This window comes from Poecilia mexicana, unplaced genomic scaffold (genome assembly GCF_051168715.1).
Source record: "Poecilia mexicana isolate PSO_F unplaced genomic scaffold, ASM5116871v1 scaffold_12, whole genome shotgun sequence".
Lineage (NCBI taxonomy): Eukaryota > Metazoa > Chordata > Actinopteri > Cyprinodontiformes > Poeciliidae > Poecilia > Poecilia mexicana.
The window spans coordinates 13,909,058-13,926,117 of record NW_028263381.1 but is presented as its reverse complement, the minus strand read 5'-3'; the positions used below and the strand labels follow the sequence as shown (position 1 = coordinate 13,926,117).

Sequence of the window (17,060 nt, the reverse complement as noted above, 5' to 3'; positions counted from 1 at the left end):
GAAGTTTTGAGGAAATTTCATAACATATAATACTTCAGAATATATAAAACAATATTTTATTATTGACTTGAGATTGTCGAAACGTAATAATCACATAGAAGCTCAGAACTGTACACTGAGTCTAGATTACCTCTGCCTATGCAAAATTATAATTTCAGGAGTCTTCCCATCCAAAACGGGACAAAACTTAAGACAACTTATGCCATAGATAGTCAAGTTTAAAGCGTTTGTGAATTTACATAGTACAAGAATATAACTTTTAGGTAAACATTTGTGGTAGCCAAGCAGTACGTTATTTCATATCAATTCTAATTTATTCAATTTCTCTCTCAGTGTCCCCGACAGGGCTTGTTCTTTGAGCAGACTTTGATCTGTCACAATCCGTGTCTGCAGTTTGAAGTCATCATTCTTCTGTAAGTCAGTCAGTAACTTCACTAATTCTTCTAAATGACTTTTGCTCAGCTCCAGCTCTCTCAGGTGTGAAGGGTTTGACCTCAGAGCCGCAGCGAGCAGCGCACAGGTGCTGTCTTTAACAAAGGACAACCTGGGAAAAAAATTGTTAAATGTCAAAGTCAAACAAAAAAGGGTGTATTATGAAGGTTTTAGAGATAATATGCAAGTAATTACAATTAAACCAAATATGACATTTTCCCCCTTGAGTAGAAAGTTAAAAAATCGTTCATTGTTACGAAATGGTTTCTCTGCAGGTGAAAAGTGAAAAATAAACTGCAGATATACAATTGAGGATGTAAAATTAGTGTAGGACCATGGAAACTGTTCTTTGGCTCACAACTTCATGATGTGAAATGACTAATGATCAAAACTGCTGAAACTGTGAGTGCCTTCAAATTAAGGCTAAAATAACCCACTTGTTTAGAACTGAAACATCATAAACTCGCTGTTTCCTTTACTTTGCTAATGCAATGTAATGTTTTTTGTTTGTTTGTTTGTTTCGGTCATGTAAACCACTTTCAATTGTTGCTGAAAATGTGCTATACAAATAAATTGCCTTGCCTTCCTAATTTACCTTCCACTTCATAAGTTAATCTGTATTTGCATATGTTTACCCTTTACATATGTTGTCTTATTGGAACAATAATGCAGGTTCTTCATTTAAATATTTTGCTCAGGACTCAAATTTGAACTTTAAATGACTTAAATTACTTGGCAACACTTTATGTGAAGGGGGGTGAATAAGACTGTCATGACACTTTCATAAACATGACATAACACATGTTATGAACATGAAAAAGCCTTCATGAATATTTATGACTGTTGTCATAAAGTGTCATTCGGTAAATTATGACACTTAATACAAAGTTGACATTATTCAAAATGTCTTTGTTATGACAACTTGACATTAACCAGGAAATCATTACTGTTTAAACTTTACCTTTAATAACATAAAGTTACCTAATTTTTAAAGTGCAATCAGTAATTCTTTTATAACAAATTTATATCAATAATGATTTCTTGGTTAATGTCAAGTTGTCATAACAAAGACATGTTGAATAATGTCAACTTTGTATTAAAAGTGTCATAATTAACCGAATGACGCTTTACGACAACAGTCATAAATATTCATGAAGGCTAATTCATGTTCATGACAGGTGTTATGTCATGTTTATGATGGTGTCATGTCAGCCTTATTCACCCCCCTTCAAATAAAGTGTTACCAATTACTTCTTATTTGTTTATGCTCTTTTTCTGAATTTCAGAATTTTTCAAGGTAATTGTTGGAAATATTATGTGTTGTTATCATTCTTACATGTGTATAGATTATTGATCTTACCATAGCAGTCTTATATTATTATTGTGATTTTCCTTGGGAAGTGTTGGTCTCTCACTGTCTGTGTTAAAACTTTTGACTGCTGTGTTGAAGACTTTCTCACACTGATATCAGCCCTCTGCCCTTAGGAGAAATCACTCCCAAGGGAAAAGACGAAATGACCTTGTGTGTGTAGAACTTGCTGCTAACTTGTCTCTTATGTCTATCCCTCCCTTCTCTGAAAATAAAAGATGAGCTCTAACTGGAAGTTATCAGAACGCGCTGTGGGCAGCTCGCTGGAGCGGTCTGCTGCATCTTCTCCTTTCTTGAAAGCTCGGTAAAAACTCACATAAGTTGTCTGTGATTCATTTTACGTAGGTTGTCAAAAAATACCTATCAGTAATCACTAAAAAACATAATTTTTGTTGTTGTTGTTCTTCACAAAACACATCCATTTAGTGTCACATAAACAACGACAACCAAGAAACATTTGGTTCAAATCTTCAGCTGTCCTACTAAAAAGACACAAAACAAGTCTCACCTCAGCACCTCTAATTTACATTCGGTTCTGCTCAGCCAATCACAGATCAGCTTCAGGCTCTCGTCCGTGAACAGGTTGTAAGTGAGGTTGAGCTCTCGGAGGAAAAAGCAACGACTGACAGCTAAAATCAGAGGCTTGGTTGCTGTGGTTGCAATGCAGCATGTCAGGCTGCAACAAAAGATTGAAATCCCAAACATTTAACGACAGTATTTCAGGTAACTTGATCTATCTAAAACGCATACGGTTGCAATAACACAAGTCATCTTTGGTGAAACAAGTTGAGAATTACATTGTTGGCACCTTGGTGAACATAAAGTTCAGTATATGGCAATATTTCCAATTTATAAATTACTGCTTGGGTGGAATTCTGCATTGATCTTTATCTCTATTGTAGAGAAAACAATGTGAGAGATGTGGTGCACATGATACGCACTTCAGTATCTCCAGTCGACAGCTTTGGTCTTCCAAGAACTTGGAAAGTTCTACAATTGCGTGTTCTTTCATGATGTTTCTTCCCAGATCTAGATCTCTTAAATGAGCCGGGTTTGTCTTCAGAGATGAAGCCAACACGGCACAGCCTTCATCTGTTAAGCGACAGCCTTGAAGTCTGTGGGCAATAAAAGTGAACTGAGCAGATTTTAAGGTCTTCAACATTTTCGAAATATTCTTCATCTAAATTTGTGTCTATATTCGTGCAGCATAAAGTCTTCCTTACCTCAGGGCTTCAAGTTCACTGTTTGGACTCTTTAGCAGTTCAGAAAGTTTCTGCACCCCAGCATCACCTATTGTGTTGGCTCCTAGGTCTAATTCCTTCAGCTGGTCGGGTTTGAGAGCTGAGGCCAGAGCAGTTGCACCATCCGCTTGTAGGTTTGTTTTGAAAAGCCTTGGGACAAAAGTAGATGTTTGCTCACTTTAAAAAAAAAAAAAAAGTTTACCCAGTGGAAAGATTTAACTTAATCGATTTCCATGCACACAGTCAGTGCATCTGGTTGGCCTAAACGCCACAAAATAAACAATCAGTCAATAAATATTGATTGTGCTTTTGAAAGGCTCAAAAATATAAATAAAACAATGAGTACATTCATTTTTCTACTCTGCACCTTGTGGGCTGAAGATGAAAACTGGAAAACAATAACTGTCTTACAATTGCATCCCTACTAAAACAGTCTTTACATAATCATGCATTTAATTATTTTTGATTAAAATGTTTTTCTTTTTAGGTGTTTAGATTTCGTAGAAGTGGAGGGCTTTCTTACCACAACCGTTGCAGCTTACTGTCAGGGTGCTGCAAGAAGTTAAAAAGCTGATTGACTGATGTTCTACTGAAGCTGTTCCTGCTCAGATCCAAGTTTTGTAGATAAGACGGATTGGAGCAGAGAGCTGATGCCACACATGTGCATCCTTTCTCTTCAAGACCACACCCAGAGAGTCTGCAGAGAAACGGTTTTATTTCACCATGATCACGTGGAAATTTATACTTAATCACAAAAGTCTTATTAATTGATTTACACAAAATCTTGCAAATCATGAACTCTCATATGTCAATGATGTTGTGAATGTTTGCACTATCCACAAGACAAAGTGTACATTTATGACCTGATCTAAGAGTAGTACCTATAAAATCTGGAAAATGTTTTACCTTAAAGTTTCCAAATGGCAATTCTTTACAACGCCAGAAAGCAGCTTCATTCCCTCATCATTAACTTTATTTTTGCTGAGGTCCAGCTCTCTCAGATGAGAAGGATTAGACATTATTCCTCTGGCCAAAGACTGGCATCCTGTTGTTGTCATGCCGCACTGTTTTAATCTGCATCACAGAACAAAAGTGACATAAAAACATTAATCAAGAAAAGATCAGACCATGTTCTGTCCTTAGTTTTACGAGAGACAAATGTTTTATGTTTCAACCAGTATTAGTTTGGAAGCAATTTTGCCTCTTATTTCATGAAAGTTATGCTATACATATGAGTAGTGGCAGCTCATTCCAAGAGTAGATAGAGCATTGGGTAAACTAGTCCTTCTGTGCACTTCAAAAATAAAGCCTGTTTTGCAAGTAAACAGTAACTAAAAAATGCAACTAAATATAGAAAAGTAGCCCCGATTCCTTTGAAAAATAAACAACCCTTTAAATCTAGTGCCTTGAAGATATTTTCAGCTTTATTATCTAGATGGAGTTTTCAACTAAATGTTTATAAAGTGTTTACACTGTGCACAGTCTGTTCCCTATAGATCTGATATGCAAAACACGCATCAGGAAATTTGTTTGGAGAAACTGACTGACTGCTTTTTCCCCTTTTGAGTTCCTGTTCTGGTTAGTGGGGATGAATAGCTGAACGTGGCACTGGTGAGTGCTTGTTATGACTAGGAAAGCTCAGTTTAAATTAATTTTACTTGCCATTTCTAACTCCTTTGGTGCTGAACTCTAAAATGACACAATATAGTGTCTCAGGTCTATCCAAGAAATCTTGCTTGCAAAAAATTGCAAATCAACAAATTCATACTCTAAATCTGTGAGTTAAAAAGGGAAGGATTTATATATATTTTACCGGAGTTTTGAAAGTTTGCAGTTGGCATCCTGCAGGCTGTCAGCGAGCAGCTGCACTCCGGAGTCGTTCAGAGTATTTCCACTTAGATCCAGCTCTTCCAGTCCTCCAGACTTCATGGTAAGAACTGAAGAAACATAACTGCAGCACCTGTCAGTGAGGTTACTCTCACTTAACCTGAGTTGAGCAAGAAAATTATGGTAAGCAATCTTGTGCACCAAGTAGAACAAGGTTAACATGAGTTAGGTTTACTTACAAAGCTGTCTTTGCTACTTTAAGCACTGGTAGCAGCCGCTCTAGGACTGCTTCAGATCCGTAGTACTTTCTCAGATCGAAGACAGACAAGTCTTCATTGGAAACAAGCAGCACGAAAGCCAGAGCCGACCAATGGGCCGGTAAAATTTTGCTGACATCCCCTGAATTGTAATACTTTTGGACATGCTCCACAAGAGATTGGTCTCCTAACTCATTTAAGCAATGGAATAGATTGATACCCTTGTTGGAATACGACGTCTTCTGGATTTTACGGTGAATGTAGTTGATTGTCTCCTCTCGGCTCGGTGGAAGTTTGTCCTTATCTCCAAAGATTTTCTGTAGAAGCCCCTGATTTTTGTCTTGAGACAGACCCACCAGGAACCGTAAGAACAAGTCCCATCGTCCCTGATCACTGCTCAAAGCCATGTCCACAGCACTTTTGTGTAGAAAGATAATTGGACTTTCTCCTCCCTCGGAAACCAGTTTCACAGTGTTTGGGCTGAGAAGATTTTTTCGCCGATCCACGAAGGTCTTGTGTACATACAGAGCTGCAAGGAACTCCTGAACGCTTAAATGTATGAAAGAGTAAACTTCCTTTTTGTGAAGACCCGATTCTTTTCTTATGATCTGTGTGCAAACGCCCGAGTAAACAGCAGCTTGTTTCAGATTGATGTCGCATTCCTTCAAATCTTCTTCACGAAAGACTATGTTGCCATTTTGCAGCTGCTCAAATGCCAGTTTTCCCAATTTCATGATCATGTCTCTGTCAGTATCACCTCCTTGGTAATCTTTTTGATTTTTCAGCTCTGTCTGTTTGATCAGGAAATGCATGTACATTTCTGTTAGGGTTTTTGGGAGCTCAGCTTGATCCTCTTTCATGAGGAGGCTTTGAAGTGCTGTGGCTGAAATCCAGCAAAACATGGGGATGTGGCACATTATGTAAAGACTTCTCAAAGGTTTTGACAAAAGATGCCCCAAGACCTTCTGAGCAATAGTCTTGTCACTGATTTTCTTTTTAAAGTATTCCTCCTTTTGCTCGTCGTTAAAACCTCGTACCTCTGTCACCCTGTTGATGTGCTTTGGAGGAATCTTATTGGCTGCGGCTGGTCGAGTTGTGATCCACACAGAAGCTTTGGGCAGCAGTTGGCCTTTGAATAAGTTTGTGAGTAATATGTCTACTGTTGTTTTCTTTGCAGGATTGCGACACATCTCGTTCCTGTCAAAGTTCAGGGGAAATTTGCTTTCATCCAGGCCATCAAAGATGAACAAAAGTTTAGAGCTTTTGTAATCTGAAACATCCAAACACTCAACCTCGTCGAAATAGTAACGTATTAACTCAACGAGAGAGAACTTTTCCTCAATTATTAAGTTTAGATCTCTAAATGAGAAGGGAAACACGAACGTAAAGTCCTGGTTGGCTTCTCCGTCTGCCCAGTCCCGAGTGAATTTCTGCACAGCCACCGTTTTACCAATACCTGCAATTCCCTTTGTCAAAACTCTCCGCGGTGGATCTTCTTCATTTGATAAAGCACCGAAAATGTCATTGAGATCGATTTTTCTTTCTTCACTTGTAGGCCTTGTACACTCTAATTCAATAACCTCGTGTTCCCTGTTGACTTCACCACTGCCTCCCTCTGTAATGTAAAGCTCTGTATAGATTTTATTTAAATAAGTTGACAATGTTTCTTCTTCTGTTCCTTCAGACAGAGTCATTGTCCTCGACTGAAGGTAGGATTTTAGTTCATCCTGGCAATCTTGGATGTTCTCTGAAAGATTAAAACCAAAAATCAAATTTTAGATTCAAGATTTAAACTTCAAACATCATAAACATACAGCTCTGGAAAAAAATAAGAGACCACTGCACTGCAAATATTGATTTCTGAACTTTTCCTGAGTTAAAACATTAGTATTGTTGTTTTCTTTGCATTATTTGAGGTCTGAAAGCACTGCATCTTTCTCATTATTTTGACCATTTCCCATTTTCTGCAGATAAGTACTAAGTTTTTGCTGGGAACTTCTGAGACATGTTGTCTGTAGTTCATAAAATAAAAGAACAATGTTCATTTTACTCAAACATACACCTATAAAAACTAAAATCAGAGAAGCAGATACTTTTAAGTGGTCTCTTAATTTTGTCAAACTTTATATTTATATATTGGGTTTCATTGCATTGTAAAAGGGGTCAATTTTATTGTGCTATTTCTTTTATTTCTTTTTCATCTTCTGTTTGTGTCAAATTTTAGTGTAATACAAATAGTGCAAGCCACAGAGATGAACAGCTCTATACATCTTACCTTTGAGTTTTGGAGCGACACCCCTGACTTGATCTGTTGCGGCTGGAGCTGAAACAGAAATGAGCTGAAAACTTTAGGTCATTTTTAATCTGATTTGAAGAAAAATTCACAATTCTAAATTAGACAAATCTAAACTAAATCATAAATCAGACATGTTTTAAAATTAATTTCAAATTATTACCGTGTGTGCAGTTTGTGTTGACAATAATATTGCCATTGCTTATGTTCACATTACTAAAACTGGGTGAGGTGATGACGCTTCCATTCTGGGCGGTGAGGACGTTGCCTACCGGTGCAGCTTGATCTAAAACAGAACAGACAACTTAGTTACATTTGTCCCATGTTTTTTTTTATGTAAATATTTTTACTTAACCTCAGAGGTGAGTAAATCTGCAAGGGTAAGACAGGAACCTAATTTTAAAAATTAAAACTTAGAAGCCATAAATAAAAAGTCTTCCTTATTGACAAAACATTACTTCATTCATTAAAAAGACATCCTGGGCCTACGTCAGCTAAATTATCTGCAAAACGTAGGACTAAATTCATACTGACTTGAAATTTCTGACATAATGACATGTTGTTATGCCATAAAGCTGCTCTCTCATTGTTTCCTTTTTCTAGTGTTTCAAAAAGCACATTATGTGGCTGTAAACAGAAATAAATGAAGTGGATCATGTGGAATATAACTGAATATGACAACAGCTGAAACTGAAAACTAATTTAGCTATTTTCTTGTACTTGGTGGTGACTTGACTTTGTAATTCTGATCTAAATGACTAATTTTGTTAATAATTGCCTTAGGTCAGATGCGTCAAACTCAAGGCACGGGGCCAGATTTTTATGTAGCTTTTAATGTAGCCTTCTAGGCTCCAAATTACATCAATAACTCCCTCCAGTTTTTCACAAATCTACAAACTTTACTCAGAAAATTCATATAAAATCAGCAGATGCCCAAGTTTTTCTGATTTTACCGACATTTTTTTCTCAAAAGTGATTGTTGCCTCAGCCTCGCATGATGTCAAGTTGCAATCTGTGACTGATACAGTGAATAATAAACACACATATTAGCATGAATACCGTAAGAATTCCTTGCAAATATTTCTAAATGATCACAAAATCTATGATTTTGATTGCAAAAATAACACAAAAACAGTCACAAACTCCTGGATGCACTGATGCAGTGTGAAAAGATGTTCATTATTGTTTCATTTTAAGAAACACCTATTGAATGCTGAAACAGCTATTTATTGATGTTTTAGCATGAATGGGTTTTGATACGGCCTAAAATGAAAATGAGTTTGACATCCCTGACTTAGGCACTTAAAATAGTTGTTCATAGATAAATCAAATCAACTGTCGTACACTTTTGATTTACTACCACCTCACCCACACCCACATACAGAAACAGGTTCTCACTCGATTTGACTGTCTCGAGTCCAGACAGAGGATGTGGGCTGCTATCGAATAACAATGTTCTCATTTCTGTCTTTGCCAACTTTTATTAAAATGTAACCGAATGGCATTCTGGACTAATCTCATTGAGTCACCAGTTTTTGTTTTGATAATTTGACAGATGATTGTCTTTCTGCTCTACATCTGAATTTACATCTACATCTCTATATCTGAATTTGTTCGGAACCGGACAAAAGAATCATTTGCTATGCTCGCTCTTCCTTCTCAAAGTCAAACCAAGCCTTGTAAATACAAAAGTGATTCACTGTAAAAATGAAGCTTTGATCTTACCATGTTGTGATGTCGCCATGTCGACAGCCTGACCAGTTGCAAACTGCCTCTCCATAGTCACAATATTTTAAACTCCAACAAGCAAACTAAGTGACTGAGACATTAAGTTTATCCTCTTCCTGTATGTCCATCCTGGCATGTCTGTCTGTTTTTGTTAGAAAATAAAAACGCTCTCCTCAAACCAACACTACTTCCTGCTGACTGACATAAAAAGGAAACCTAAGAGTTTGCAGCTGCCAGTTTCATTTGAATTTGGTCACGTGAGGCAAACATTGTTTTTTGTGTACGATATGACTCACATCTCTGTGTACTAATATCTCCAAGGACACAGACACACAATAAATGCACTTAAAGTAATAAAAGTGAATGACTTAGAATATGGTGCTTCAAATTCCATTTGGGTATAGTTTTCATTAAATAAGATATGATAAAATACTACAATTGTAGAAAAGAAATTTGTGGGAGTGGTTTTTGACAATTTATAAAGAAGTGCAAGGATTAAAGTAGAAGCAAAAATCCTCTCTCAGGTATATGTGTAAGTAGTTTGTGTAACTTGTGATTCTAAATGTATGTTTGAGGTATCTTTGAGGACTGACTACGAATGCTTGGATGTGATAAAAATGTGACTAACTGCAAATTTTTGTTTGTGTTTCTTTTTCTGTCAGTTTCCTGTAAGAGTGAATGAGTGAATGTGCGCTTCCTGTTTTAATGTTTTTAAGACCAAATGTTAGAAACCGATCCATTAGAATCCCTTAATTTTGTAAAAGAATGTGATGTTTGAGATTACTTTTAAGATCCTAGATTGTTTTGTGTTAGGGATAGCAATTTTATGTTGACTTTTCATGAAAAAAGAGAGAGATTTGTTACTTTGAAGGGTATAAGAGTGGTTCCATGGATGGCTTATCAGATTATTGTTATTATTATGTGTCAAACAATTCTTCTGTGTTATTTAATTGTTTTATTTTCAAGCTTAATACGAATTTAAAACTATTGTATACTACTGTATATATAGCCCTCTATTCAATTAACAAGGAAACCTTTGCAGTTCTCTGGTTCACCACAAGGAGGCAGCATCAATAAGCCAATAAACATTTTTCTAACAGCTAATCTTAATAAGGGGGTAATGTTTACATCGTTTATAAATGAAGCGTAATTAAATCTGCCATGAATGCTCAGGTTAGTTAGCATAGCCACCGATGGCCGCAGAGCTGCAAACATACAAATAAAATATCATTAGTAACTCTTGGTGGTTCTAACCTTTTACCTTAACCTATAAACCTTACTTTATGTAATAACATTAAATTTACAATACATGTATTTAATTATTAACTATAACATTTCTATATTACAAATGAACTAAAACGTATTCCAACTGTTTCAGCTGTTCGACAGTTAATCAAATATAATCAAATATAAATACAATTTACTCATCAAAACACTCATCTTGTTCCCTCATCAACCAAGCGCTAGCTAATTGATTGTCTGGACCTTAATTTGACTGCTCCTTAATTATTTCCTTTTCACTGCGACCCATGCACTCTCTCTCTCTCTCTGCACGACGTTCAAACAGTTAATCGTCAGTTGCTGTCTGCAGTGTTGTGTCAGTCACCCAGCAACCCTGACCTCTAACGCCCTTTCAAAACAAAAGCATCAGCCGCAAAACAACAAACAACTCTTGGCCAAATGAGGAAACATAAAAAAAAAAAAAAAAATTATATATATATATATATATATATATATATATATATATATATATATATATATATATATATATATATATATATATATATATATATACACACACACAGATATAGCACATCAGTTACAGTCTCTTTGTCAATACAAAGTTTTTCAACTACAAAATAAATCAGCTGAATTCTCCATATATCACTGACCTTTGGGGATTAACAGGACACCAGCAGCCGACTAAATGAAAACATTTTTATTTATGCTCTCCTTGCGGGGGGAGAACTGATGCATCAAGCGGAGTGCAATCAATCGTCAAAGACAAAAACAATACACTTTTTTTTTTTCATAATCAGTCTCTGCCCTTGAAATGTTCCTTCCTATAAAATTGTCACACTTCCTGCCCTGTGTGTTTGCGTTTGTGTGCTTTGTAAGTATTACCAAGCGCACTCCATTTGACAGCCTGAAATTGATTTGAATAAAAAGGCCAGAGAAAATAAGGAGGTGTCTGTTCTATACGGTGACAAAAAAAAAAAAAAAAAAAAAAAATAGGGGGGCCAGAAAAGCACGGGCAAGGAGAGAGGGCAGTCTGTGCCTGCTTTGCATGCAGGGAGGGCTTCTCCGGGAGAAGGAGTTGACAGGGCGCCGCAGTGCTGCCTCCAGCTCTCAGACAACAGCTGCTCAGAATGAGGAGACGTCCTGAGGGTGCTGCGACATGTCTCCCTCTTTTTCCATCTCTCTTTTCACCTGTCTGCTTCTTCTTATTCTCAGCAAACAGATTCATGCTAGACACATGCGCGGCATGCTGCCTCCGCTACTTTTGAACAAACAACTCCTTTTTTCAGGGAGGCACACGCAAAGAAACTGGCAGGCTGCTGGAGCTCGAATAAACAAACAAAAATGAGCCGGGTCCGTCTGAATTTTGATGGGATCTGTGATTTGCTCTGCTCTACTTGAAAAGGTGTTTATGAGGATTAATTATCAGCCCCTTAATTAAAATGAAAAACTCCTCTTCAGCTGAGATATTCAGCTTGACAAGCTTTTTTACGAGCAGCAAAAAGAACTCATTATCTTATTTATATTTGTCTCATTTGATTATGCACAAACTTTTTTTTTATTTGCTGACCATTTTTCCTTTCGCAAACATCTATATTTCTGTTTTCTACTCACTCTGCAGTTGTTTATTCCCCAACCAACACAGATGTATATCTCAGAATAACAAGATTGTGGTATCTTGGCATGGGCTATAAATCATGTCCCCCTTCAAGGCCTTTGTGAATAATTTTACATCATAGAAAAAAATAAACAAAAACAGAAACATGAAAATGTGTTGTAATAAAACGCAGTATGACTTACCAAGTTGTGCACACATTCAGTCATAAAGCCCTGCATCTCTACAGGAGAGGTATGGATTTTATTTTTAATACCTGTTCTAAAAACACAATTAAAAAAAACAACAGCAATTGGCTGGTTGAATTGCTGTGCCTCCTGAGAACACAAAAAACAATTTCACATCCAAATAAAAAAATGAATAGATATTTTGTAACAATTAGGATTTTAATCCCTAAAAATAAGCATTTTTGCCATTATCAACTCCCAGCCTTTGCTTGAGATGATAAAATCTATGCCATGTAAGAAAACAGCACTCTATTGTTAACCGTATAACAATTAGCAACTTTGCAGAATTTGATGGTTTTTCAGCTTGAACAACTTGCTTAAGGTCTTATTTAAATAAGACCTTATATAAGCTTCTTAAAAACCAGACTTTGACTAGACCAGTCCAGGTATTCTCTTACTGTTGATGAATGAATATTAGCTTTTAACTTGAACCTTTTGTTCACACGTCCAAGTACGTCAAAATGCTCATTTACAACACTTACTCCTTCATATTCAAATTATATAAAATATTGGTTATGATAGATAAACTGTATTTAACTTCAATACTTGATTGAAATACATGTGGCTACTGGTTTGCTCCGGGACAAAAATTTGTAAGTTTTTTTTTTTTCTTATATTGCAAGTAGCGTCTTCAGTTTTTCTCTAAATGTTTTTTTTTTCTTTTGCTTTTGCACTCAGGCCTATGAAAGAGTAGAAAGATGGAGCTTTTCTATAGTTTTGCCCTTGCTTTGTCAATAAAGGGCATACTCTGATCTCCAGACAGAAAAAAAAATCAATTTCAGAGACAGACATGTGAAGCAAAGTTACAGTGAGTCCATGTTACACAGATAGTCTGTCTGTTGGAGAAATGTAAACATTAATAAGTTAAGATTTTTTTTTTCATCACAGATGGAGCAGTAGCTTAACAAACTGAATTAATGAACTTAGAAGTTCAATTTCCCATTTAACAAAAAAGTTGTTTTTTTTTCCTTAATGTGGAAGAACCTTCTATTCTCCTAGACTGTATTAGGGATGCAGGCCTTTCAGTGTCTGTGTTTCCAGTTGGTCACACCTGAGGGAGCCTTTAAACACAATCTGGCATTACATTAGTTACCCAAGTCTGATTTTGGCACCTCGCAATTTAAAGGAGCTTTGGTTCACTGCTAGAGGTTTTGCAGCATCACTGCAGTCTTTTAACATGTAAAAAGGTGCAGCCAGCCAGTAGTGAAAACTCAGTATGAGCCTATTAAATGTTTCATATGAAGATCATTTAAAGTTGATAAGGTGAAAATTTGAAAGAAGAAAGATTAACTAATTATTTTACAATTTAAACTTCTCCAGGTCACACAGAGATGAATCTCATTGTTCAAAATTATAGTCAGGAATTATAGTTAATTATAGAGGTGTATTATATCAGAACATAATCTGTTTAGAATGCAACTCCATAAAAAGGTAAGCACTTGACTATTAATATGCAGCATATACACACTACCAATTTACTTTATTGCTGATGTAAATGGATGTGAATTACATCAGTTTGTGCAGCTCTCCTTAGGCATCAATGCCTGTTTTTAAACAGTTGATAAAATATAAAAACAGCATGTACATATCAGATCCTGCAACGTAAAGCATCGCTCGTCGTCCAACGACTCTGCTGAAAAGCTTCCACCCAGGTATCCACTTATACATTACTTTTATGGCTGCCACCCTCCAAACATTCCTCCAATAATACTCTTAATAGATCCCACTCTTATACTACATTACATCTCTTGAACTGAGAAAAATAAAAAAAAAACCTTGGGAATGGCTCGGTGAAGATGAGAGAGCATCAGGTGTGCCACATTCCAATCTTATGGGATCTGTGGGAGGCAAGCCTAATCCACAGAGACTCCGGCTCACAATCCACAGTCCCTCTGGGCTTTATTACCAACATGCAGGTTCCAGACATGTCAGAACACCTCTCAGATGTGATTCATCCATGCCCCGTTCCACAGAGAAAATGTAGAAGCCCATTCAACGTAGGTGCCAAGATATATTTTCACCCTGCATGCATGGATTTGTCACATGTGCCAATAATATTTAATGTAACCTTTCTTCAGTATGCACAAGTATCCCTAAAAAGACTTAAAGCTGACAAAGGTTTAATAAAATTATGCTCTTAGGAAGCTGCAGGTGTGAAATAGTTGAAAACTATAATCTGGTACAAAACATCAAATGGTAGCATTTATGTTTAAGATGTACATTGAGCTTTTTTAAAATAGTCTTTACAGGACTGCCCAGCGGAGATAAAACCTCAAAAGTTTAATAGGATCCCTTATTGCTTATTCCAAATTAGATTTCATATATCTACACTTATAATCTGGGCTCATGGAAGGTAATTTTAAAATAGCCTGACATTTGTTCGCTTTTCTTCACCCGTTCCTGGGAGCCTTTAGTGTGTTTTAGGTCGTTGTCCTTAGAAGTTCAAAGACCTGAGGCAGAGCTGTCCGACTCTGTGCAATATATTTTACTCCAGGATATCTTGACCGTCTTGAGACTCTGTTGTGCCCTTCACAGATTCAAGGTTCCTCATTCAGAATAGGAATGTTCTTTTCTTTCTAAACGTCATTGTCGCATTGTTTGATGAGTTCAGGGTCCCAAATGCAGCCAGGCTTAAAGAGCAAATCACGAAGAAGGTAAACAATTTGTAAGGAACACAAAGGAGCACCAGATAGCAGATATTGCAACAGAGAACTAACGTGGCAACAGAAGGCTCCGACAAAGAACAAAGTAGACCGAAAGGGATGCTGGAGTGTCTGTTAGCGAACAAAAAGCAGGTGGTTGATTGTTAACAGGCTGCAGCTCAGGGGAAAGATAAGGAGCTGAAGTCTACAAAACATGAGCTTCACGTTCTGAAATGAGAGAACATTTTCATGATATTGTAATTTTTTGAGCTGCACTACAATCTTCTTTCTCTGGTTTATGTTCATTGTGCTTCAGACAACAACACCAAACCACAGAGTAGTATGTTCCTCAAATTTAAATAGATTGGTTGAAGATCAAACTTCAGCCTTGGTTTGTTGATTTATTTCTACTTCGTACGTGTGACACAGGTTCCAATTTAAGTAAATTGACCTTTTGTACTGAATAAAACCTCCTTTCATGGGAGTAGTTTGACTTGTTTCACAGTCTTTTTTTTGTGCTAATTTCATCACTAAAGAATCATTTAATAATTTCTTACCAATACACAACTGGGATAGGACAGGATTTCTGTTCACCTTTGGCACCGTCCTATTGGTCTATTCTGCAGATGAATCACCTTGATAGGTGTCATACTCTTCCTAAATGTTTCTCTGTTGAAGGGCATGTTGACACTTATTGTTAAGCAGGGAGCTTAACTCTAGTGTGCCAAAGTAATTCTCAGAGCTTTAACCTTTGTACAGTCCTATTTGCCTGTATAATTACGTTCCACGTGCAGAGAATAAATACTTATTACCTTGTAAAGTTCACTAAGTGGCACAAAATAAAGAGCGCTTCCAGCGCAACAGTGCAAAGAAAAGTTTTACAAAGAGGTCATACTAGATTTCACTTTGACCTCACCTGTTATTCGCCTTTATGACAAAAATGTATATGATCTTTAAAGTGTGCATCTCCTGGTTCATTTAGAAGTAAATTCTGTGCTATTCAAATTGAAAAATCCCAAATGCAGACTGTGTGGTCTTATCAGAACAATCCAATGAAATTTCAAAAGCGCAACAAAAAAACCCCGCGACTTCTGAGAGTTCGCTATTCCTCTCTCCGCGTGTGTACAGTACGTGATATGCATATGTTTTGATATCAAAAGCAAGGACAGCTACTGAAATCTGAAAAGAGAGAATACTGAGTACATGTGGGGCGTCACAGAGGTGGTGGATGGTATACTGCTGATGAATATGTGATGATTGGATTGAGCAGGAACCTGTGATTATAAATTAGAGACGGTCCCATCTGGACTCCGTTCCGCCCCTTCTGTCAGCGGTTCAGCACTAATTCTGAGCAGACAATGTTATTTGGAGGTGCAACAAATACTTTTCTGGGGTAAAATCTTTCTGCCTTAATTAGGAACCTCTAGATTTAACAGGACGCGTCTCATCGTCAGTGACAACACGGCTCACCTCGCTGGTCTTTCTCTTAAATATGTTGCGTTTCAGCAGGTTTGAAAACTCATTTTAAATCAGAGAAAGAACGAGGAGGCCACATGTGGACTTGTTTCTAATCTGGTCAGAAGTTTTGTACAAGAAAGACTTGAACAGTTAAGACTGAAATGTTTCATGAGCAGAATCAAACGTAAAATTAATTTGATTGAAAAATGATGTTTTTGATGGAAAATGAACAACGTGCACAAAGTACACCTTTCTCAAATGACAGGTGAGAAAGGAGTCATTTGAAGTGTAATTCACTTAATTTAGTAAGTGAACTACTTACTAAATTAAATGTTAGTAATTTAGTAAGTAATTCACTGTAAAAATCAGGATATTATTTGTTTAAAATCCTATAAAATATTTGAATTTTGAGCTCTTTTAAGATCTGTTTTGGAGTTAACTTCAGTTCAGCCAGCAGTAAGTTTGGACTCTCAAAACCAAAATCCCTCTGTCCACTTAAGATGAGTTACTCACTTTTAAAACAAACAAACACACAAACAAACAAACAAAACAGTTTAAACAATTCAAGATTGTTGCAAAATTTAATCAAAATTTCTAAATCCTGTTTCTCCTTAAGCTTTAAACAAAACACCTCGACCCAGCCATCTTAAAGACATTTCTGTTCACTGTGAGACTGACTACAGATTTATTACACCCAGGATGTTATCCCTTCCATATTCCAGCATTTTTCCT

At 36.6% G+C, this 17,060-nt stretch overlaps 1 protein-coding gene across 1 annotated transcript; it reads right to left on the bottom strand.

The window, feature by feature from the left end:
• Window positions 1-33: 33 nt before the first annotated feature.
• LOC106904745 (NACHT, LRR and PYD domains-containing protein 12-like) lies at window positions 34-9,345 on the bottom strand. The gene is made up of 11 exons (XM_014969203.2): window positions 9,145-9,345; window positions 7,583-7,705; window positions 7,402-7,449; window positions 5,109-6,873; window positions 4,856-5,029; window positions 3,949-4,116; window positions 3,566-3,739; window positions 3,025-3,192; window positions 2,743-2,916; window positions 2,310-2,477; window positions 34-544 (listed from the first exon to the last, which is right to left on the bottom strand). The coding sequence occupies exons 1-11, from the start codon at window positions 9,197-9,199 to the stop codon at window positions 298-300; spliced, it is 3,264 nt and encodes a 1,087-aa protein (XP_014824689.2). The 5' UTR covers window positions 9,200-9,345; the 3' UTR covers window positions 34-297.
• Between the last annotated feature and the right edge of the window lie 7,715 nt (window positions 9,346-17,060).

Bases quoted from the DNA above. Each gene is read 5' to 3' on its own strand.
- LOC106904745 (XM_014969203.2), bottom strand. From the start codon at position 9,199: ATGGAGAGGCAGTTTGCAACTGGTCAGGCTGTCGACATGGCGACATCA. The intron at 3,193-3,565 runs GTAAGAAAGCCC...TTTTGTCCCAAG, and splicing joins AGTAAGCTGCAACGGTTGTG to GCTTTTCAAAACAAACCTAC. The intron at 545-2,309 runs GTGAGACTTGTT...TTTTTTTCCCAG, and splicing joins TGTAAATTAGAGGTGCTGAG to GTTGTCCTTTGTTAAAGACA.